Genomic DNA, 21,679 nt, shown 5'->3' with positions numbered 1-21,679 from the left:
GTAATATTAAAATATCTTTCTACTTTCCTGCTTTTTTCTACTCCATTTCTGTTATTAAAAAAAAAATAAAATACATTAAAAAAACTTTTAAATAAAAAAAATGTTTTTCTGCTTTTCTTCTGCTCCATTTCAGCTATTTTTTAAAATAAAATGATTTTTTAAAAAATAAAATACATTTTTTTAATTGCCAAAATGGAGCAGGAAAAAGCAGAAAAGCAGAAAAAAAAAATTATTTTATGATTTGGTATGGTACATTTTCTTAAAAAACAAAATTACATGATAATACCAACATATTGTAACTGTTTTCCATGTTTTTTTAAAGTAAAATAAATAAAAAAAATCATTAAAACTTTTTCCCCATGTTTTTAAAAATAAAATAAATGTAAAATATTTTTTTTAATTCTGCTTTTTTCTGCTCTATTCATGCTATTTAAAAAAATTGATTATTTAAAAAAAAATAGCAGAAATGGATCAGAAAAAAGCATTTTTTTTTACAATTTCAACTTTCCTGTGGTACATTTTCTTAAAAAAGAATATTACATGATAATAACAACATATTGTAACCGTTTTCCATGTTATGAACTTAAAATTCAACTCTATTTCAACTCTATGCTGCTAAAATGAAGTTATTTTTAATCATAATATTCTTGTGAAATTACCTTGCGGGCAACAAATGGCCCCCGGGCCACACTTTGGACATCAGTGCCGTAAATGCTCCAATTAACATTCACTTCATTCAATTACAATACAAGAGCACATAACTGCCGGGGTCTTAAAAAAAAAACACAGCCGTGAACAGCTGTGGCTGTAGGCAACCTCCTTTTTCATAACTATTGGTTAGTGTGCTGTCACCGGATTCTACCTTTTAAGTGGTCATTTGCTGTAATTAGAGCATTTACGGTACGCTACGTAGAGTGTATGACTGCTGTCCTCAAGGTAGTCTGGCTGCACGTCGCCCCCTAGTGGCGTGATGACGTATTTGGACTCGTGTTTATTAGGTCTGCTCTCGTTTGTGGAGGAATAAGGGAGTCAAAATGGATCACAGCAAGCTTTTGACAAACCTTTCCAAAAAGTGGGATTGGGGGGGCGGGGTTAGACAGTTAATAGCGGCAAACGGAGAAGAGGGGAGCAAAAGTTGTTAGCGCCGAGGAAACGTAGCAAACACACAAACAACACGCAGCCAAACTTACCGCCATCTTGGCATAGAATATAACACCAAAGGAAGAAAAGAGCAAACAGAGACATTAAAGAACACCGGCGCGGAGGTCATGTGGTCTACGCTGGCTGGCCACATCATTAGGTACACCTCCATGTTCACGGCCATAGAATGCAGTGGTATGTAAATAAATCCATAAATAAATCCTCATCGGAGTCCCTCACCTGTCCGTAGAACGCCACACGGTAGTAGCGTCCGAAAAGGCGCTTCTCCGAGTTCACCACCTCGGTCACCTTCAGGTAAGAGCGATGGATGTCGTAGTACAGCTCCGACAGCCTCTGCGGGTACGAAACCGGTGTCGACGTGTGAAGAGTTTTGGAAAAACAAAAAGGCTTCGCTACACATCTTAAAAATAAAGCACCACTCAGGTACATTGGAAACGGTTGGTTTGTTTTCTATTTTGTGTTTATTCAGCAAATAGGCTAAGCTAGCATGCTGTTGTTGTTGTTAAATTGTGCGTAGCGTTAGCACTGTAGCTCACATAGCTACGCCAGTATGGCATCCGTTACGTTCTCCGTTACGTTCTCCGTTACGGGCTCTACGGTACCTCACCAAGACCCACCTTGAAGTCTCGCCTCTTCTCAAAGACGACGATGACAGGCTTGTTGATGTCGGCGATGAGCTCGTATCGCTCCGACTTCCACAGGTAGTCCACACAAAGCTCCAGCTGCTCCACCAGGGTGTCCTAAACGCGGCCACACGTAAACGTCCATGAGGGAGCAGAACGGCGGTTAAACCGTCGGAGATTGGGGTACCACCGACCTCAGTGTAGGGCGTGTCCTGCGTGCCGGCGTCTTCCTTCATGGCCCCCTCCTCCTTGACGTTGGGGCTGATGCACATGAAGGCCGCCCAGCCCAAAGAAAACGATGCTGGAGTCGTCACAAATGATGGAAAGGATGTCAGGATGCAGTTGATGAGCCAGACAGATCACATGACGGCAAAAACTGGATATCCTCATAAAGTGGCTGCCCGGGGTTGGAAGTACCAAATATACTTATATTTATTAAAGGGGGGGGGGGTCATTTGGATATTATTACAGTAATATTACAAATGTTTTTTAATCAATATTTGCCACTAGTTGAACTCCAGTGTAAACATCAGCTTTACAGATGCCATGTGGACTGTGACACACGGCCGTATCATAATTGCATAATTGCAGTCATCTGTCCATTAACAGAAAATATCAGCTCCCAACTAAAAAAGGGAGGAAAAACAGCAATCATAACTTTGTTTTTTGTGACAAAATATCTTATTTAGAAATACAACACCATGAACTATTTACAATTTTGGAACCCATTATGTCATTGTATGGTCATTAAAGTAAAGTCAAGTCAATTCAAATAAAGTAAAGTAGCCAAGTCAAATAAAGTCAAGCCAAGTCAAGTAAAGTCAAGTCAAATAAAGTCAAGTCAAATAAAGTCAAGTCAAGTCAAATAAAGTCAAGTCAATTCAAATAAAGTCACGTCAAATAAAGTAAAGTAGCCAAGTCAAATAAAGTAAAGTCAAGTCAGGTCAAATAAAGTCAAGTCAAGTCAAATAAAGTAAAGTAGCCAAGTCAAATAAAGTGAAGTCATGTCAAGTCAATGTCAAATAAAGTCAATTCAAATAAAGTCAAGTCAATTCAAATAAAGTCACGTCAAATAAAGTAAAGTAGCCAGGTGAATAAAGTCAAGTCAAGTCAAATAAAGTCAAGTCAAGTCAAGTCAAATAAAGTAAAGTAGCCAAGTCAAGTAAAGTAAAGTCAAGTCACATAAAGTCAAGTCAAATAGAGTCAAGTCAAATAAAGTCAAGTCAAGTCAAGTAGTGTAGAGTAGAGTAGAGTAGAGTAGAGTCGAGTCGAGTCAAGTCAAGTCAAGTCAAGTCAAATAAAGTAAAGTAAATAAAGTAAAGTAAAGTAAAGTCAAGTCACATAAAGTCAAGTCAAATAGAGTCAAGTCAAGTCAAGTCAAGTAGTGTAGAGTAGAGTAGAGTAGAGTAGAGTAGAGTAGAGTAGAGCAGAGTAGAGTAGTCAAGTCAAGTCAAGTCAAGCCAAGTCAAGCCAAGTCAAATAAAGTAAAGTAAAGTAAAGTCAAATAAAGTCAATTCAAATAAAGTCAAGTAGCCAGGTCAATCAAATAAAGTCAAGTCAAATAAAATAAAATAAAATAAAATAAAATAAAATAAAATAAAATAAAATAAAATAAAATAAAATAAAATAAAATAAAATAAAATAAAATAAAATAAAAAAATATCAAAAAAGCCTTAAACTATATTAGGAAAGCAGGAAGTGAACAAATGTAAGAGTTAGTGATTGTAAAAGTACCAGATGGACGGGTAGGATTTAATAAGCTTTGCTTCTTCCTACTCCTTTTGGACATGTGGAACTGGGAACTGATTATGGGATGCATTCAATTGGAATCTGATGCATGTTCAAATGAAATTAAACCATTACCATTACCATTACCATTACCATTACCATTACCATTATGAATTAGTTCATTAAAAAAGCGTATTTGTTCAGGGTGTGGATTTGTGTGGGTTGCAAACATACGGGTAAACATTTGAAATAGATTCCATCAAAGAGTGTTCATATTCATATACGCAAGTAACCCTGCTATTGGACATTATAATCCAAAGTGTAAGTCTATAATAAATCAAAAGGCACTGTCCCGCCTTCATTGCGGCTCTGACATCACTGATAAATTCCAGGCTTGACGCTCCCCAAAATCCTCCTTGGTGCCATTTTTAAGGGCGGTGTGAAAGTGTTCCGCTCAGAATAAACCGACATCGCTGTATGTATCTCAAGTGTTCTTGAAAGCATCACAGTGCACCTGATAAGCACAGCCATGTACCCACTGCTTCTCCGTCATCCCACTGACGCCCCGACCCCAAAAACCCAGTCGGGCCCCCCAGGCGCACACACTCACTGTCTTGGTCTCGGGAGGTAGTTAGTAAGGAGCTACATTTAAACACAGGACTTTCTTCAGGGGGGACACTGGACATCCGGGCCTTGTCTGCTCTCCAGTAGCCTGTTTGGTAGGAAGGGAGGAGGACACATTTTTTTTAAGCCAGGTCTCGCTTGTGTTGATCAGATGCATGCAGGGGATGCAACACGGTTAGAATGAAGACCGGTGGGGACACGGTACAAAGAGGTGGCACGAGGACATTTGGATGCCCGATGATGCAAGCACACGTATGACCATTGCGGTGACCATGCTAGCAGAAAAGACAGTGTGACTGGATTTCGTAGTTAGAATGTCTGAAGACACGAGAAATGTCGTAGCGGCCACATGTGGACAAAAGTACTGAGACGAGCCTTTTAAGCAAGTCCTTGGATGCCGAGTCGGCAGTGTCTCAATACTTTTGTGCAAAAGCGTGACAATAGTAAAGCCATGCCGCTACGTCTTCTGCATGCGTGGACTCACCTCTCCTCTTCAGCGACTCGGCAATCAAAGCGGAGATGTGGATGTAGCACATGGCGGCCTCAGAGAGATCTCCGTTACGGACGTGGACCTTGGCCATGCTCTCCAGCCAGGTACGTCGCAGCTCGGGGGTGCTGGCGTACGAGTTGGCCAAACTGTACTGAAGGTCCACCAGCATCTCAGGATCCTTCTCGTGCTCCTTCATCTGAGCCGTGGCCATCAGCACCGTCCTGACACGCTTGGTCAAGTCTTTCACCTCGGCTGGGAAGGGCGAATTCTGACGGACAAATGCACTTGTAATTTCTGCTCGTTTTAAAAAATAAAATATATATTTTTTTTAAATTGCAGAAATGGAGCAGAAAAAAGCAGAAAAGCAGAAAAAAAATGTAATTTTACAATTTGGTGTGGTACATTTTCTTAAAAAACAATATTACATGATAATACCAACATATTGTAATCGTTTTCCATGTTTTTTAAATAAAATAAATTTGAAAAAAATTTCAATTTAAATTTTTTCCCATGTTTTTTAAAATAAAATACATTTTAAATGAAAATTTTAAAATCTTTTTAAAAAAATCTGCTTTTCTGCTTTTTTCTGCTATTTAAAAAAAAAGTAAGAAATAAATAAGTTTTTTCCATTTCTGCTATTTTTAAAAAATATATTCTTATTTTTTTTAAATAGCAGAAATGGAGCAGAAAAAAAGCAGAAAAGCAGGAAAAAAATATATATTTTACAATTTGGTGTGGTACATTTTCTTAAAAAACAATATTACATGATAATGCCAACATATTGTAATTGTTTTCCATGTTTTTTAAAATAAAATACATTTAAAATAAAAATTTTAAAATCATTTTTAAAAATCTGCTTTTCTGCTTTTTCTGCTATTTTTAAAAAAAGTAAAAAATAAATATATTTTTTCCATTTCTGCTATTTAAAAAAAATATATTATTATTTTTTTTAAATAGCAGAAATGGAGCAGAAAAAAAGCAGAAAAGCAGGAAATAAATGATATTTTACAATTTGGCGTGGTACATTTTCTTAAAAAACAATATGACATGATAATACCAACATATTGTAATCGTTTTCCATGTTTTTTTTAAATAAAATAAATAAAAACAATTTAAATTATTTTTTTTCTCCATGTTTTTTAAAATAAAATACATTTTAAATTAAAAATTTAAATTAAAAAAATCTGCTTTTCTGCTTTTTTCTGCTATTTAAATTTTTTTTTTCCCATTTCTGCTATTAAAAAAAATAAAATATATATTTTTTTAAATAGCAGAAATAGAGCAGAAAAAAGCAGAAAAAAAATACAAATAAATAAAATAAAATAAAATAAATATAAAATAATTTTTTTAATTCTGCTTTTTTCTGCTGCATTCCTGCTATTTAAAAAAAATTGATTATTTAAAAATAAATAGCAGAAATGGATCAGAAAAAAGCAAAAACATTTTCTTTTACGATTTCAACTTTCCTGTGGTACATTTTCTTAAAAAAGAATATTACATGATAATAACAACATATTGTGACCGTTTTCCATGTTATGAACTTAAAATTCAACTCTATTTCAACTCTATGCTGCTAAAATGAAGTTATTTTTAATCATAATATTCTAGTGAAATTACCTTGCGGGCAACAAATGGCCCCCGGGCCACACTTTGGACTCCCCTGCCGTAAATGCTCCAATTAACATTCACTCCATTCAATTACAATACAAGAGCACATAACTGCCGGGGTCTAAAAAAAAAATACATGAACAGCTGTGGCTGTAGGCAACCTCCTTTTTCATAACTATTGGTTAGTGTGCTGTCACCGGATTCTACCTTTTAAGTCGTCATTTGCTGTAATTAGAGCATTTACGGTACGCTACGTAGAGTGTATGACTGCTGTCCTCAAGGCAGTCTTGCTGCACGTCACCCCCTAGTGGCGTGATGACGTATTTGGACTTATGTTTATTAGGAATAAGGGAGTTTTAACGACAAATGCACTTGTAATGATCTGACAGCACACCGATTGAAGCATTGGTACAGTCCATCCTTGCTTGACTTCATCGATACGCCAATAAAAATGTCAATTTTTGCCAATTTGGTTAATGAGGCGCAGGTGCGCCCCGCACATTTAAAGTCAATGAGGCGTACATTTGATTGGTTTAGATTACACTTGACTGCGTTAAACCCTCTCACAACTTCTCTGATCCCGCTTTGCCGCTTGTGGGAGGGACGGAGGCGTGGGTGCGCCACGCTGCGCCACACTGTGTGACTTGAAAGCAAGGCTTTACCTTGAGCGGGGCGTCTCCGTTGGCAAAGTTGTTGACGATGGCCAGCGACTGCTGGAACCTGGAGCCTCCGATGCCAGCATCGGCTATCAACTGGCTGACGGCCTTGATCACCTGACATGTGACGTGACAGCATGAAAGCAGGTCCGTTTTAAAAAGCAGAAAAAAAATGTGACCACACATACCTGAAGATGCGAGCGCACTATGGATTTGCCTTTAGTGAACTCAAAGTTCTTCCTCATGACAAAGTAGAGCAGGGCGGCTGCCTCCGTTTGGGTGGAGCTGGAGCGATGGTTGCAGCATTTGAGGATCTCGTAGCAAAGACAGCCGCAAAGGTCGGCTTTACCTTGGAAGAACGCGCTGGGGAACTGACAGGAAGAGGAGGAAAACAATGACATCCGTGGACGTGTGACGAGAATCAACATGGCGGCGAAGAGAAGACCTTTTGCACAAAGAGCCTGAGCGCTGCAAAGATGTGGCGCAGGGTGGCGGTGGATTGGTTGATCTGAAAGAAAAGCAAGTAGGTGTCCAGCACCTTCTTCATCAGGGCGTTCTGTCCATCATCCATCAGCAGTTGCTTCTGAAACATATAATAATAAGCAATGACATATTTGAAAGGCATTCACCAAAAGTGTCTTTATTAGCAGCATTTACTGATGAAAACAGTCGGAATTATCCCAAAATACATTTTAATATTCAACACAAGCAGACACTGGTTATTGTATTATTGTGGTTATGTATTCAAAGTCTGTACTTAATCACTCAAACCACCAGAGGGCAGCAGAGTACCACAGAACAAGCAGCACTGTCAATAGTCTCCCAGTGTTATGTCCATCAAATTTAGCATGTGATTTAACTCGTGTATTTGGCACCCTCTAGTGGTGGTGTTAATTGTGGTCGGCTGTTGAGCCATAAAGTTAATTTGAATCGGCCATTTTTGTTTACACGGTGCCTGGTGGAGACAAACGCATCGTATCTTCCTCCATCCTTGTTTGTCTTGTACTTGAAGAAGCACAAACTGTAAGTTTATTCCATTTTATATCCTTATGTACAATATTCCGTTGATACTATTTACATTTGATGACATATTTGTTCGTATTTTACTTCAGTACTCATTGGTCATATCTTCATTGTTAGCATACCTGAATGTACGTATGTACTGTTTTGTTTTGTTGTCTTTTGGGTGTTTAGCTCGCTGCTAACCCGTGTGGGCGGAAGACCCAGACTTCATAATGTTTGTAGAAAATGTGAATTTGTAAATATAAAAAAATATATATTAATATGTATTCCATTTTAATTTAATATTTTGTAAACATAAAAATACAAAAGCAAGCTTTATTTTGTTATCTCAGAAGGACAGAGCCTATAGGTAACCTATACCGAAGGGCATGTTCTGGATATTCTGGTTGTTTATCACAGTTAATTCGTTTCAGACACAGAAACGCAGAATTCGTAATTTAGTTATAAAATAACACCCCTATAGCCACCCTTACACTCATAGTACTCCATATTGTGGGCATAATAATAGTAGAAATGTAATATTTTTGCAGCTACAAGCATAAAAATCCTTGTTGTTAACATTATTAGAGCCCTCAGGTCATAAAATAACACCCCTATAGCCACCCTTACACTCATAGTACGCCATATTGTAGGCATAATAATAGTAGAAATTTAATATTTTTGCAGCTACAAGCATAAAAATCCTTGTTGTTAACATTTTTAGAGCCCTCTGGTCATAAAATAACACCCCTATAGCCACCCTTACACTCATAGTACTCCATATTGTAGGCATAATAATAGTAGAAATGTAATATTTTTGCAGCTACAAGCATAAAAATCCTTGTTGTTAACATTATTGGAGCCCTCAAGTCATAAAATAACACTCCTATAGCCACCCTTACACTCATAGTACTCCATATTGGAGGCATAATAATAGTAGAAATGTAATATTTTTGCAGCTAAAAGCATAAAAATCCTTGTTGTTAACATTATTAGAGCCCTCAGGTCATAAAATAACACCCCTATAGCCACCCTTACACTCATAGTACGCCATATTGTAGGCATAACAATAGTAGAAATGTAATATTTTTGCAGCTACAAGCATAAAAATCCTTGTTGTTAACATTATTAGAGCCCTCTGGTCATAAAATAACACCCCTATAGTCATCCTTACACTCATAGTACGCCATATTGTAGGCATAATAATAGTAGAAATGTAATATTTTTGCAGCTACAAGCATAAAAATCCTTGTTGTTAACATTATTAGAGCCCTCAGGTCATAAAATAACACCCCTATAGCCACCCTTACACTCATAGTACTCCATATTGGAGGCATAATAATAGTAGAAATGTAATATTTTTGCAGCTAAAAGCATAAAAATCCTTGTTGTTAACATTATTAGAGCCCTCAGGTCATAAAATAACACCCCTATAGCCACCCTTACACTCATAGTACGCCATATTGTAGGCATAATAATAGTAGAAATGTAATATTTTTGCAGCTACAAGCATAAAAATCCTTGTTGTTAACATTATTAGAGCCCTCAGGTCATAAAATAACACCCCTATAGCCACCCTTACACTCATAGTACTCCATATTGTAGGCATAATAATAGTAGAAATGTAATATTTTTGCAGCTACAAGCATAAAAATCCTTGTTGTTAACATTATTAGAGCCCTCAGGTCATAAAATAACACCCCTATAGCCACCCTTACACTCATAGTACGCCATATTGTAGGCATAATAATAGTAGAAATGTAATATTTTTGCAGCTAAAAGCATAAAAATCCTTGTTGTTAACATTATTAGAGCCCTCAGGTCATAAAATAACACCCCTATAGCCACCCTTACACTCATAGTACGCCATATTGTAGGCATAACAATAGTAGAAATGTAATATTTTTGCAGCTAAAAGCATAAAAATCCTTGTTGTTAACATTATTAGAGCCCTCTGGTCATAAAATAACACCCCTATAGTCATCCTTACACTCATAGTACTCCATATTGTAGGCATAATAATAGTAGAAATGTAATATTTTTGCAGCTACAAGCATAAAAATCCTTGTTGTTAACATTTTTAGAGCCCTCTGGTCATAAAATAACACCCCTATAGCCACCCTTACACTCATAGTACTCCATATTGTAGGCATAATAATAGTAGAAATGTAATATTTTTGCAGCTACAAGCATAAAAATCCTTGTTGTTAACATTATTAGAGCCCTCAGGTCATAAAATAACACCCCTATAGTCACCCTTACACTCATAGTACGCCATATTGTAGGCATAATAATAGTAGAAATGTAATATTTTTGCAGCTACAAGCATAAAAATCCTTGTTAACATTATTAGAGCCCTCTGGTCATAAAATAACACCCCTATAGTCACCCTTACACTCATAGTACTCCATATTGTAGGCATAATAATAGTAAATAATTCATTCAGCACACACCTTGTGATGGTGAACAAAGAGCTCCAGAACATCCAACACAGTGAGCGCCACCTCGGTAGACAAGTTGGCCTCCACATCAGTGGGACTCAGATTGTCCCCGTCCTGGATAGTCCCGTCTGGAAGCAAGACACCGATCAGGTGAAGATCAGGTGAAGCAAGTCCCTCAAAGCCCGCTTGTGTGCGTCACCCACCGGTCTCCATCATCTGCAGCAGTTTGGGGTTGGTGAGGGCGTTCTTGCCCCGGATGATGGGCATGGTCTGGGAACGAGCCTGTCGATGACCTTCCGCTCCAGAAGAAGCCATCCTGAAGGGAAGAGCAACGGTGAGCATATCGTGGTGATTGGAGTTCCTTTTGTAATCTGCAAAGACACTCCCTGGACTCTTCATTAGGTACACATGCACGAATACAATAGATCTAAGATGGTGCAGGTGTACCTAATATTGTGGTGCATAGTGGAGGTATAAAAATAATGGATCTACAAATCTATGAGCACAGGAGAACAATAACAACCACACAAAAGGATAGCGGGGTCATGCTGAGAACATACGTAGCTACGGCGTCTACCATGAAGTATCAAGTGGTGGTCACAGCACTGATGAATCCTATGTACAGTATCAGCCTGATAGTCTTCCATTCTTGCTTCCATAACCTTACATTTTCCATTATTTGTAGCTTTAAAGGTCCCTTATTATGCAAAATGGCGTTCTAACAGTAATATGTCTCCCTGGAACCAAACGTTTATCATCTCCCTCGCTTGTTTGCTCAACTTCTTGCCTCCTTTATTCTCGACGAGCTCAAAAGAAGCCTGTGTTTACGCCAACCACTTGACAGCGGTTAGCTTGGGAAATAAATAAAGGCTTCGCTACACGTCTTAAACTACAACCTGAAGATCTGCTAGCTATCCGTCAGTCAGCTACAAACATGGCAGCTGTCATCGCGTTTTTTTTTTTTCAGCGCTTCGGCGAATACGCTAACCAAGCATGATGTTAGCATTGTAGCTACCGTAGCTATGCTAGTGTTGCTAACGTGTGTGTCCCGCCCCTTAATGCCACGTTACGATATGTGATATATGGTATCTATTATGTTGGACTAGTGCAGAGTTACAGTGTAAAAAGCTAATTAGCATTAGCACCTTTCTCCCAACTCATTAGCATTAAAGCACTGTTTAGATTTTGGACAAGATGGTTGAAAAAGAGCATAATAATAATAATAATACGGGACCTTTAAGGACAGTTGAATATGTTTAAACAACAGTTGTGGCTCAAGCGTGGGAGGTTGCTGGTTACCATTGTGGGAGGAGGCTTGAGGGCTGGGAGGGATGGTTAGGGACCTTCAGGGTGCCATTGGCGTGGGTGGACTGGGCCAGCTTTAGTGCCGCTGCTAGCTTCCTGTTCACGAGCCAATCACATCACAGCTAACGTTAGTAGGTTTAGTTTTACATGAGCATGCCCGAGGCATTCAAGTCAACTTTGACCTCGGACCTCCATGCTTTTACTGGCATTCATCAGGATCGTGTGTGGTTAAAATGGCGTGTGAGTAGTGATTCCAGGTCGGAGAATTCCATTCATACGGCGCAGATTAGAATGGGATGCCAGTTAAACGCTATCGCAGAGCAGCTTAGTAACCCGATTCCGACAAACAGATGTTTAAAATGCACCGCTGTACTGTTTGATGCCTCGGTGAAGCCACATCACAGACCAATGCAGGAGGCCGTATGAAAGAATGGAAAGACCGCTCATGCTGGAGCTAAACCGCTCACCACATTTGGTACACCTTCATTTAATACGACTACTCAACTCGGTCAACTAAATCAGGCAGAACCATGTGAAATGCTATATACCAAACACGTGGCCCGCGGGCCAAATGTGGCCCGCAGGACACTACTTTGAGGCCCCCGCCTTGATATGAAAGTTTAATGTTTGATATGGATGCTGTATGGTATCATGTACCCAGAAAAAATGATTACATTTGATTCATGTTCATGTTAAAGGTTAAATAACTGTTAATAGTTACCCTCACTATCCGTGTGGAAGTGGTAAGTTTTTTTTAAGTTTAAAGGAAATAACTTGGAGGCTAACGTTTAGATCGCTAGCTCTCTAGTTTGCGAGTTAGCATGTGTCTCAAGACCCTGCAGTTGCGCAATATGTTGTAAATAAAAAGAGTATAAATGTGACTATAGTCGTGTTTTGTCATGTCTACAGGGCTCTAATAATGCTTTGTTCATTTTCATCTGAAAAAAAATATTTGTCTATCCACCAAACTATATGTGGTTTCTTGAGTTTTTATTATTATTATTATTATATTTATTTATTACTAATTGATTTTCTATATTTTTGATTTGTTTGTTTATTTTTCATCTTATTTTGTGTAGAAATATAAAGATATTTGAGAACAGTGGAATGTTTTATCAGAGTTTTTCTTGTAGAAAATCGTAACCAAAGCAAAGTTTATTCATTTTTCTGTTTTTAATAAATGCGTTTTTTTGTTTTTTTTTGGAAAAACAGACCCTAGCTCCAGTGGCCCCGAGGTAAATTGAAATTTTGAGACCCCTGCTATATACAAAGCAGATTAAAAAATATATATTTTCTTTTCAGCGGGGGACTTGAGCAAAAAAAGTATAAAATTATACCTATTTCAATGACCTAAGGAAGTAATATTTGAATATTGAGTTAATTTCTTCTATGAGATTTAATGAATTATTTTTTAGGCCACTGGGGGCGCTGCTAATTCAATGCCAACTAAAAAACAATTTCTTTCCTTTCTTTCAAGATCAGTTGTTCTAGCTTTGGATATGAGGTGTACCTAATGTTGTGGCCACATACTGCGCTTATATAATGTAAATGATGTGAAGTCAGACACTTACAAATGTAGGCATGCAGGCGGATAGGACATAGAAATATTTGGCTGTGCATGTACCTATATGTAAATATGGCCAACACCGTACAAAACAAAAAACGTTGTGATGCCCCCCCCCCTGCATCCCTGCAACTATGAACAAAAGGGATTAGGGTGCTTTGCTGCTTTTATCAACCCAATTGTCGTCTGATAGGCTGGCTGTCTGCCCCCCCTCCTCTGGCCGCTGTAATTCATCCCACGGCAACTTCAATGGACGCCCGCACCGAGTCAGCCCAGCATCAAACGCAGCAACAGAGACAGACAGCGAGACGGTGCAACACTGCGAGCTCCCCTTGGCCTGCTATCACACACGAATGTTAAGTAGCTCGCAGCCCCCCCCCCACCCCAGACAAGCCTGCGTACATCTGAGAGCTTCCAGCTATCTTTATTCTGTTAATGCTTGCACACAGTAAAGCCTCTCGTTGGCTTACATGCGAGCCGAGAGTGGGGGCTAATTTAATTAGCCGGGAAAGGAAGCAGAAGATGCCGGTGGCTCAGCTCCAGCGCTCCTGCACGAGGAAAACCACCCCCACGGTGCGCTCGCCAAATACTACAGCGCAACATCCAGCTGTGCTGCACACATCGCAGCGAGACGCCCCTCCCCGTTTTACCCCAGTCTTTTGAGCATGCGCGTGTGCACGCATACACGGCACACATTAGTGTCTCTGCTGGGTCGCCATTACTTGCAGGTGTGCCAAACACATGTATAATCCCATGAATTATGCATAAACCCATGTGGTGTGTATGTGTATGCATGTTGAGTTAATAAGATGTTTGCATGCGTGCGGCACTGTAGCCGTTAAAAAGGAAAGAGGTCCGCCTCTTGGGCTACCTGGCGATGTGGCGCTTTCCCATGAATCTGAAGTGCTGCAGAGAGAGCCTGAAGAGAGGCAACATGGAGATCACATGACAGAAAACAGACTTTTACAGTACAGTACAAGAGGATGTGTGCTCAGCAAATCTTACTCTAATATTTTAAAGAAGTCTGAGATCTCCTGGTGAACGGCCCGGTGCCAGTAGGAAACTAGCACATCTGGAAAAAGACAACACAAGGAAGAAGGGAAGACATGTGTTCAAACCATTAAAGTGACTGGGAAAAAAATGATACAGTAAGGCCCCCGCTTTTACATTAGCGCCAGTGAACGGCGGAAATCTGCCAGTAACCGAGACGGCCATAAAACACACGGCTCCCTCCCTACAGAACCTCCTGCTAGCTTGACATTCTCTGATTTCGGATCCACATTTGCAATAAGAAGTTACACACCAGTTTCACTTTTTGCGTCTCAAAGCAGCTGTGGTGCGTTCAAGGACCTCCCAACAAACGCTTGATGAAAAACATTATCAGTGAAGCATAAGGACAAAAACACGTAAAAACTTTTTTAGCTTTTTTAACAGTAGTACGTCTATACTACTTTTTACCTCTATTACCATTATTTATAAGTAATTACCAATTTAAGAGTGAATGAAAAAATAAAATTTGTGGGGAAAAAAACAGACAAAAAAACAAATTTTAATAATTTTTATAATGCTATAAAAATTGCAAAAACTACTACTAAGCTAATGCCAACATGCTAAAATGTAACATAACAGCGTCATGTACCAGCCAATATCGGACATCCCTATTTATATATATTTTTTTATAATATTATTTACATTTTTATCTTTTTTTAAGTGAAATGAAATAAGAAAAAAATTTAAAAAATTAAGAAAAAAATAATATTGTACTGTAAAATATTTGAAGATAAAAATTAGAGAATGAAAAGAATAAAGCCAAAAAAAAAAAAATACAGAAGTGACTGGAGGAAACATCCATTAGGTAATATCATGGACACAATTGTAGCCCAAATAGGTGAGAATAATCATAACAACGTGTCGGTTACCTTCAGATATGGTTTTCATGATGTGCAGGAAGCACATGAGGAGACTGCGGGTCTCCGCCTGGTCCAGCTTGTCACAGCGAGAACCGTAGCCAATGAGGGACTGAGGCCGGGCAAACTGACAGCACATGGAGGACAGTCCAAGATCAGATTGTTGCGGTCGTGATGACTTCAAATATCAGTCACGATGCCGCTTTAGTGGTTTTTCTTTACCTTCTCGCAGCCATCCATCTTTTCACTGTTCCTGTCACTGTTGCTGGGGTTGGAGTCCACGCTGATGAGGGAGCCCCGAGAGTCGGCCTGGTTGCCCGTAGCAACTGCCAAGGATGAAAAGGCTAGTACAGGAGCCGGGGGGGAAGGGTGCGTGTCAGTGACCTCATTTGCACTTTTTTTCCCCTTCTGCACAAAAATGTACAGTAGCACACAATACCTGTGATGGAGTTGAGCACCTCTTTGGAAAAGGAGGCGTCCACGGAGTTGCCGTGGCGAGTGACGGGCAGCGTCCCTGCGGCCACGACCCCTCCTACGCTGAGGTCGTCTCGGGAGCCCTGCAAGTCAGAAGAAGACGTAGGATGAAAATGAAGCTGTCACAGCCTGGTATTATTATTATCATCATCATCATTATTATTAATAATATTATCATCATAATACATTATAATTGTATTATAAATAATATATAATAATAATATAAATATTACACATATAAATGTATAATAATAATACTTATTATTATTGTTATTATCATCATAATACATTATTATAATATTATAAATAATATATAAATAATATAAATATTATACATGATGATGATAATAATAATAATAAGACGTAGATGAAAATGAAGCTGTCACAGCGTGGTATTATCATCATCATTATTAATATTATGATCATAATACCTTATAATTATATTATAAATAATATAAATATATATATAAATGTATAATAATAATATTTTATAATGTTATTATTATTATAAAAATATAAACAATATATAAATATATAAATATTATACATGATGATGATAATAATAATAAGACGTAGATGAAAATGAAGCTGTCACAGCCTGGTATTATTATTATGCTCATCATCATCATTATTATTAATAATAATAATAATAATAATAATAATAATGTCATAATACATTATAATTATATTATAAATAATATATAAATAATATTATAAATATTATAAATATAAATGTATAATAATAATATTTTATAATATTATCATCATAATACGATATTATAATAATATTATAAATAATATAAATATTATACATATAAATGTATAATATTAATTATTATTATTAATAATGATGATGATAATAATACCAGGCTGTGACAGCTTCATTTTGTATCATCATAATACATTATTATAATATTATAAATAATATATAAATAATATTATAAATATTATACATATAAATGTATTTTATATTATTATTATTATCATCATAATACATCATTATAATAATATTATAAATAATATATACATATTATAAATTGTACTTTACTATTTATACTATTATAAATAGTATACATTTAAATGTATAATAATAATAATTGATAAATTGATAAGTGACCTGTACCTGATTACTGGAGGTCAAGTAAATGGGGAAAAGGTCCCTGAGGAAGAAGCGAGGCATGTTGTCCAGGATCAGACCATAGAGAGGAAGATAGAGAGATGCTATTCTGGCTTGCTTCTCCTGAAAGTAAGAAGACAACACACGTGGTCTGATCTGTTGTGCTTTTTGGAAGCTAATAATGAGAAACAACAGTAAGCAAACAACGGTAATTAAAGAGAGAAGGGCAGTGTAGGACACTGCAGTTGGAACTAATCTATGTGTGAGGAAACTCCAAATCAGAGGAGAAGATGCTCTCTACTAACGACTTGTACACACACAGGAAATAGCGCTGTACCAGCTTCCAGTCCCCAAAAAATCCACTTCTTCTCACCTTGGTGGCGTAGCGTGCATCCAGTGAGTGCTTGGCCATGAGGGTCTTCAGGGTGGCCAAAGCCAGGTGCCTGAGGTCCTGCTCGTCCTGCAGAGCCAGCCCAAGCTCTCGCAACAGCAGTCCCGTCATGAAATGCTTCCTGCAGAACTCTCCGGTCAGGTTGTACTCGGGCACCGAGGCTGCGATAGAGAAGAAGTAAGCCGCTTGATGTGTTGGAGATGTCATGACGATAATGTCATGTATGCACACCCAAACGAGAGTGCACATATTTACCATGAGTGCTTTGTGGCTCTGGGGATGCATGGTCTGACATGGACATACACATCAAGAAAGAGTGACAGGGTAGAAAAGAAAGAGAGCTTGTTACCATAACAGACAAATGACAGCGAGCGACAAACGCGGTGCATGACTATTAACACACAAAGAAACCGTGGCCCCGCCTCCTACCTGAGATGCGAGCGGAGGGCAGGGGCAAGCTGAGCGGAATGTAGTGCTCGTGGTTGCACACCTCTCTCAGGAACTCAAACTTCAGTTCGCACAACACCTGGACACAGGAGAGACTCATGGATTCATTGCACAAACCTTGTTTGGACTGTATATCGTACCAGGCGGAACCTCGTTTTCCTCATTAGTCCAAATTTTTGACTATAAGAAATAATGTCAATCCAACGAATCCGTTCCAGACTCACAAAAGTATGAGAAAACCCTTAGTCAGAAAACAAATGTGTCTCCTTTAAAGCGTTCCCCCTGGAACCGGTGTCAACTAGGAACTTTTCTATTCCAGTCGTCAAAATTCTAAGAGAACCGCTTTCCATACTTCACAGCGAGACATACGGTACTTTCCCCTAAAACCGAAGCGTATGAACACTGAGGTTCCAGTTAGCATCTGCCCCGGTAGGCGTGTTTTTCCAGTTAAAGTCAAAAATGTTGCCCCGGTTTAAGTACATTTTCCATTTGGCTTGTGTGAGTCTAACTGGGTTTTCGATGTATTGTTAGCTAAAACCTCCTTGGCGTTTAACAAAAAGCTAGCTTGCTAACAAAATGGCAACCGGACCCAGACATCGGCTACGTAGCTACGTCTACGATGTCTTCAGCGATTGACTCTAATCGTCGAAAAGTCCCAAAAGTGTTTTCATAGACCCGCTACCAGCATAGACCCGCTACCAGCATAGACCAGCACACGTTGTGTTCTTGTTTCTATGCTGGTCCTCCAGACCATGGAAACAAAAGCTATGCCGGTATGTTGGTCACACCAGCACCAAAACACAACATATGCTGGTCATGCTGGTAGCGGGTCTCTAGCTGGTCTATGCTATTTTTTTCATCAGTGACGGTAAAAGTAAATGTTCATTTATCCATTTCCTTCATAATTTATGTGTATTTGTACGCATATAAAACTGTACTAATGTGACAAATTAGATTTACGTTATTTCTTATGTTTGTTTTGGTTAGAGTCCTTCTGGAAAGAGTTAATGATGCTAACCAAGGTTGTACTTGATATTTTGTAATTCTCTGTTGGGGTTTGCACCTTGCTGTCAGTTGCTGTGATCATGTTGATGTAGTTGCTGATCAGTTTGAAGGTGAAGCCTCTGTCCATCAGAGTGAAGCAACGCTGCAGGAGAAACACCATGCGAGCTTTCACTTACTCACGCCGTTGAAATAATATACTGTATACATTTTTGGAAGGCAAACATTACTACCTTGACAAAAGCTGCCACGGCTAAGTTGGCGCTGCGTGTCTCATCTGCCAGGTCTTTGTTCTTCCAGAAAATGTGATCAGACACTGTCTCCACCAGGGTCTCCACACGGCTCTGGTAGGACGAAGGGAAGCGCTGCGGCCTTGGAAGCTGACAAGAAAGACGCTAAGGTTACTCTTCAGTTTGGATTTCATTTTCATAACCAATACACCCCAATTACCTTCACCTTGTCCGAGTCCACCAGATGTTGGGCCATGGACTTGACAATCAGTTCAAAGAAGAACCAGGAAAACTGAAGGAGACATCGACAGTGCTATTTTAACACATTCATGCATGCACACATTATGAAGGTCATGTGACACTAACCTTCAAGACGTTCCTTACTGCCGCTTGCTCGTTGCTCTTCAGGTCAAAAGTCACGCCTTTGGCCAACTCCTCGTGCACCGTCCTGAAGCCGTGGGCCTCGGACTTGAACACGTACTACACACGTAAGTGAATCGATTATTCAAAATGCCTCAAAACTCAAATTCATGGTCTAGAGTTCAGACTGTCAATCATCAATTATTGACAGTAGCTGCATTTGGAGGTTCATGCACCTCTGCATGCGCTTTAAAATGTTGCATTCATGTTGGCGTTGTTACCGCATTGGTTCCATTGCTGCCGTATTGCACAATACACTTGTTTGTCTTCCTGGAATTTTGGGCAAATTAACGTCCATGCTAAAATTTGTTACATTTTCTGAATGTTGTGAACACAGTTAATCATAAATACATAAACAACGATGAAAAGCATGTAAGCAAATAGCCCTCATTCATGTTACGACGGAATAGCCTTCCCCACATGAATAGCAGCCTTCTCCATTCATGCCGCGGTGAATTACAACCCTCTCCATCCCATCTTTTCAAACAGAGAGAACACACACGGAGAGCGCTGAATATTGTGCCAATCTGTTACCATGGCAACAGCAGCCCCGTCAGCCTTGCTGCAAAGTCCTCCTCCGTTTGTCTCCGCCACAAATTCCCTCGCAGTTTTACAACACTGAGGCCGACAAGAAAATATGACTGTGGTCTTTCTGACTGAGTCCCGGTTTGTGTCCTACTCAAATTGCTTTTCTTACTCTCCAGTTTTTACTCCATATCCACAAGTAAAGCTCTTTTTTTCCCTTTCTGCAAACAAAGACGTGTGTGAAGTCGTGATGTCATGCAAGGATCATGACATACCACACATACCAGCATACCTTAATATAGGAGTGCAGATAATGATCAAGGTTTTCATCATGGCACTTGGAAACAATGTGGACCAGCACTCTGCAAACACAAACAAGGTTGGTAATGGTAATGGTAATGGTTTGATTTCATTTGAACATGCATCAGATTCCAATTGAGTGCATCCCATAATCAGTTCCCAGTTCCACATGTCCAAAAGGAGTAGGAAGAAGCACAGCTTATTAAATCCTACCCCTCCATCTGGTACTTTTACAATCACTAACTGTTACATTTGTTCACTTCCTGCTTTCCTAATATAATGGAAGTTATTTATTTCTTTATTTAATAAATTTTTGTATTTTTTAAATACATTTTTGTATTTTTTTAAATACATGTTTTAATTTTTTAAAATATTTTTAAAAACAATTTTAAATATTTTTTTAAAATAATTTGTTTTTATTTTTTAATAATTTTATAAATTTTAAATTTTATTTTTTTCATTTGAACATGCATCAGATTCCAATTGAGTGCATCCCATAATCAGTTCCCAGTTCCACATGTCCAAAAGGAGTAGGAAGAAGCAAAGCTTATTAAATCCTACCCCTCCATCTGGTACTTTTACAATCACTAACTCTTACATTTGTTCACTTCCTGCTTTCCTAATATAATTTTATTTATTTTTTTAAATGTTTTTTATTTTATTATATATTTTTTTTGTTTATTTTTGTCACATACCGAATTGCATAGAGAAGTATTGGATTACATTTTTAGCTAATTGGTTATTTTTAGCCTTATGCATTATTTTAGCTGTTTGAAGATGAACTATATCAGCAAGTTGAAGTATTTGTGATTTTAGAAATAAGGAGTTAGTATGTTCTCTGTAGGCGGCATTATGAATTATCCTTACTGGCCTTTTTTGCAGTACATTTAGCGAGTGAAGATTGCTTTTATAGTTATTATCCCATATTTCCACACAATAAGTAAGATATGGTAGAACCAGAGAGCAATAAAGAGTGTGGAGTGATTTCTGATTGAGAACAAATTTTGCTTTGTTCAATATTGAAATATTTCTGGCCACCTTATGTTGTATATTTGTAATATGAGGTTTCCAGCTCATATTTTCATCTATTGTGATCCCCTGAAATGTATTTTCCTTCACCCTGCACCCTGGACTGAGGCTCCAATGTACGGTCCCTTTGATCTTCATAATATGCTGGTGTCTTTTCCTGTGAATGTGTTCCAGTGCGAGGGAGCTGAGTGCAGGCGGACAGGAAGTGATGAGTTCAGAGTTGATTTTTAGCTTAGCATTCGTTACGGCCGCACCACAAGCCCATGTTAAAAATTACAGTGACTGTTGTGAGGTCATTCAAATCTGTTCCGGTCTGGTGCTTGTGTGTCTCACTGAACATTACAGTATCATTACTAGTGGCCACTCTGTAATACTACACATCATCACAACTTTTTTTTGAATGTGTCTTCTGAATGCCTTCTATTGCATTTTACTTAATTTTGTCATTTTTATGCACGAAAATGAAAAAAATAATAATGAAAAAAAAATCATTATATACGCATATTTTGATTTCTGGTGGTCTGTATTTATATATTCTATATCTACCTACAGAATGAAGCTACGAAATTGGAAGTGCAGAGTGGTGCAGGATTACGCGACATCACATAGACCAGCGGTGGGCAAACTACAGACCG

At 38.3% G+C, this 21,679-nt stretch overlaps 1 protein-coding gene across 5 annotated transcripts in view; it reads right to left on the bottom strand.

Moving 5' to 3' along the window:
• The window catches only part of dock10 (dedicator of cytokinesis 10), a 52,905-nt gene that overhangs the window by 4,139 nt on the left and 27,087 nt on the right, over positions 1-21,679 (bottom strand). For 2 of the 5 annotated variants that reach the window (XM_078792674.1, XM_078792678.1), the window contains exons 25-49: positions 20,008-20,077; positions 19,137-19,250; positions 18,991-19,062; positions 18,774-18,920; positions 18,602-18,685; positions 17,521-17,617; positions 17,347-17,379; positions 17,074-17,252; positions 16,707-16,823; positions 15,549-15,666; positions 15,332-15,453; positions 15,122-15,236; positions 14,208-14,274; positions 14,074-14,121; positions 11,633-11,734; positions 10,537-10,649; positions 10,346-10,461; positions 7,336-7,473; positions 7,079-7,261; positions 6,897-7,007; positions 4,621-4,894; positions 4,123-4,224; positions 1,979-2,085; positions 1,779-1,901; positions 1,381-1,494 (exon numbers count right to left, since the gene is read on the bottom strand). In XM_078792674.1, coding sequence (XP_078648800.1) covers positions 1,381-1,494; positions 1,779-1,901; positions 1,979-2,085; positions 4,123-4,224; positions 4,621-4,894; positions 6,897-7,007; positions 7,079-7,261; positions 7,336-7,473; positions 10,346-10,461; positions 10,537-10,649; positions 11,633-11,734; positions 14,074-14,121; positions 14,208-14,274; positions 15,122-15,236; positions 15,332-15,453; positions 15,549-15,666; positions 16,707-16,823; positions 17,074-17,252; positions 17,347-17,379; positions 17,521-17,617; positions 18,602-18,685; positions 18,774-18,920; positions 18,991-19,062; positions 19,137-19,250; positions 20,008-20,077 — 2,866 coding nt within the window. The remainder of the gene's footprint in view (positions 1-1,380; positions 1,495-1,778; positions 1,902-1,978; positions 2,086-4,122; positions 4,225-4,620; positions 4,895-6,896; positions 7,008-7,078; positions 7,262-7,335; positions 7,474-10,345; positions 10,462-10,536; positions 10,650-11,632; positions 11,735-14,073; positions 14,122-14,207; positions 14,275-15,121; positions 15,237-15,331; positions 15,454-15,548; positions 15,667-16,706; positions 16,824-17,073; positions 17,253-17,346; positions 17,380-17,520; positions 17,618-18,601; positions 18,686-18,773; positions 18,921-18,990; positions 19,063-19,136; positions 19,251-20,007; positions 20,078-21,679) is intronic. The other 3 variants (XM_078792675.1, XM_078792677.1, XM_078792679.1) reach the window with 3 other exon arrangements.

Source organism: Doryrhamphus excisus, linkage group LG8 (genome assembly GCF_037039965.1).
Source record: "Doryrhamphus excisus strain RoL-2023G ecotype Guam linkage group LG8, RoL_Dexc_Guam_v1.1, whole genome shotgun sequence".
NCBI classification, from domain to species: Eukaryota; Metazoa; Chordata; class Actinopteri; order Syngnathiformes; family Syngnathidae; genus Doryrhamphus; species Doryrhamphus excisus.
Note: the sequence above shows the minus strand (reverse complement) of the source record. Positions and strands in the feature narration are given on the sequence as shown.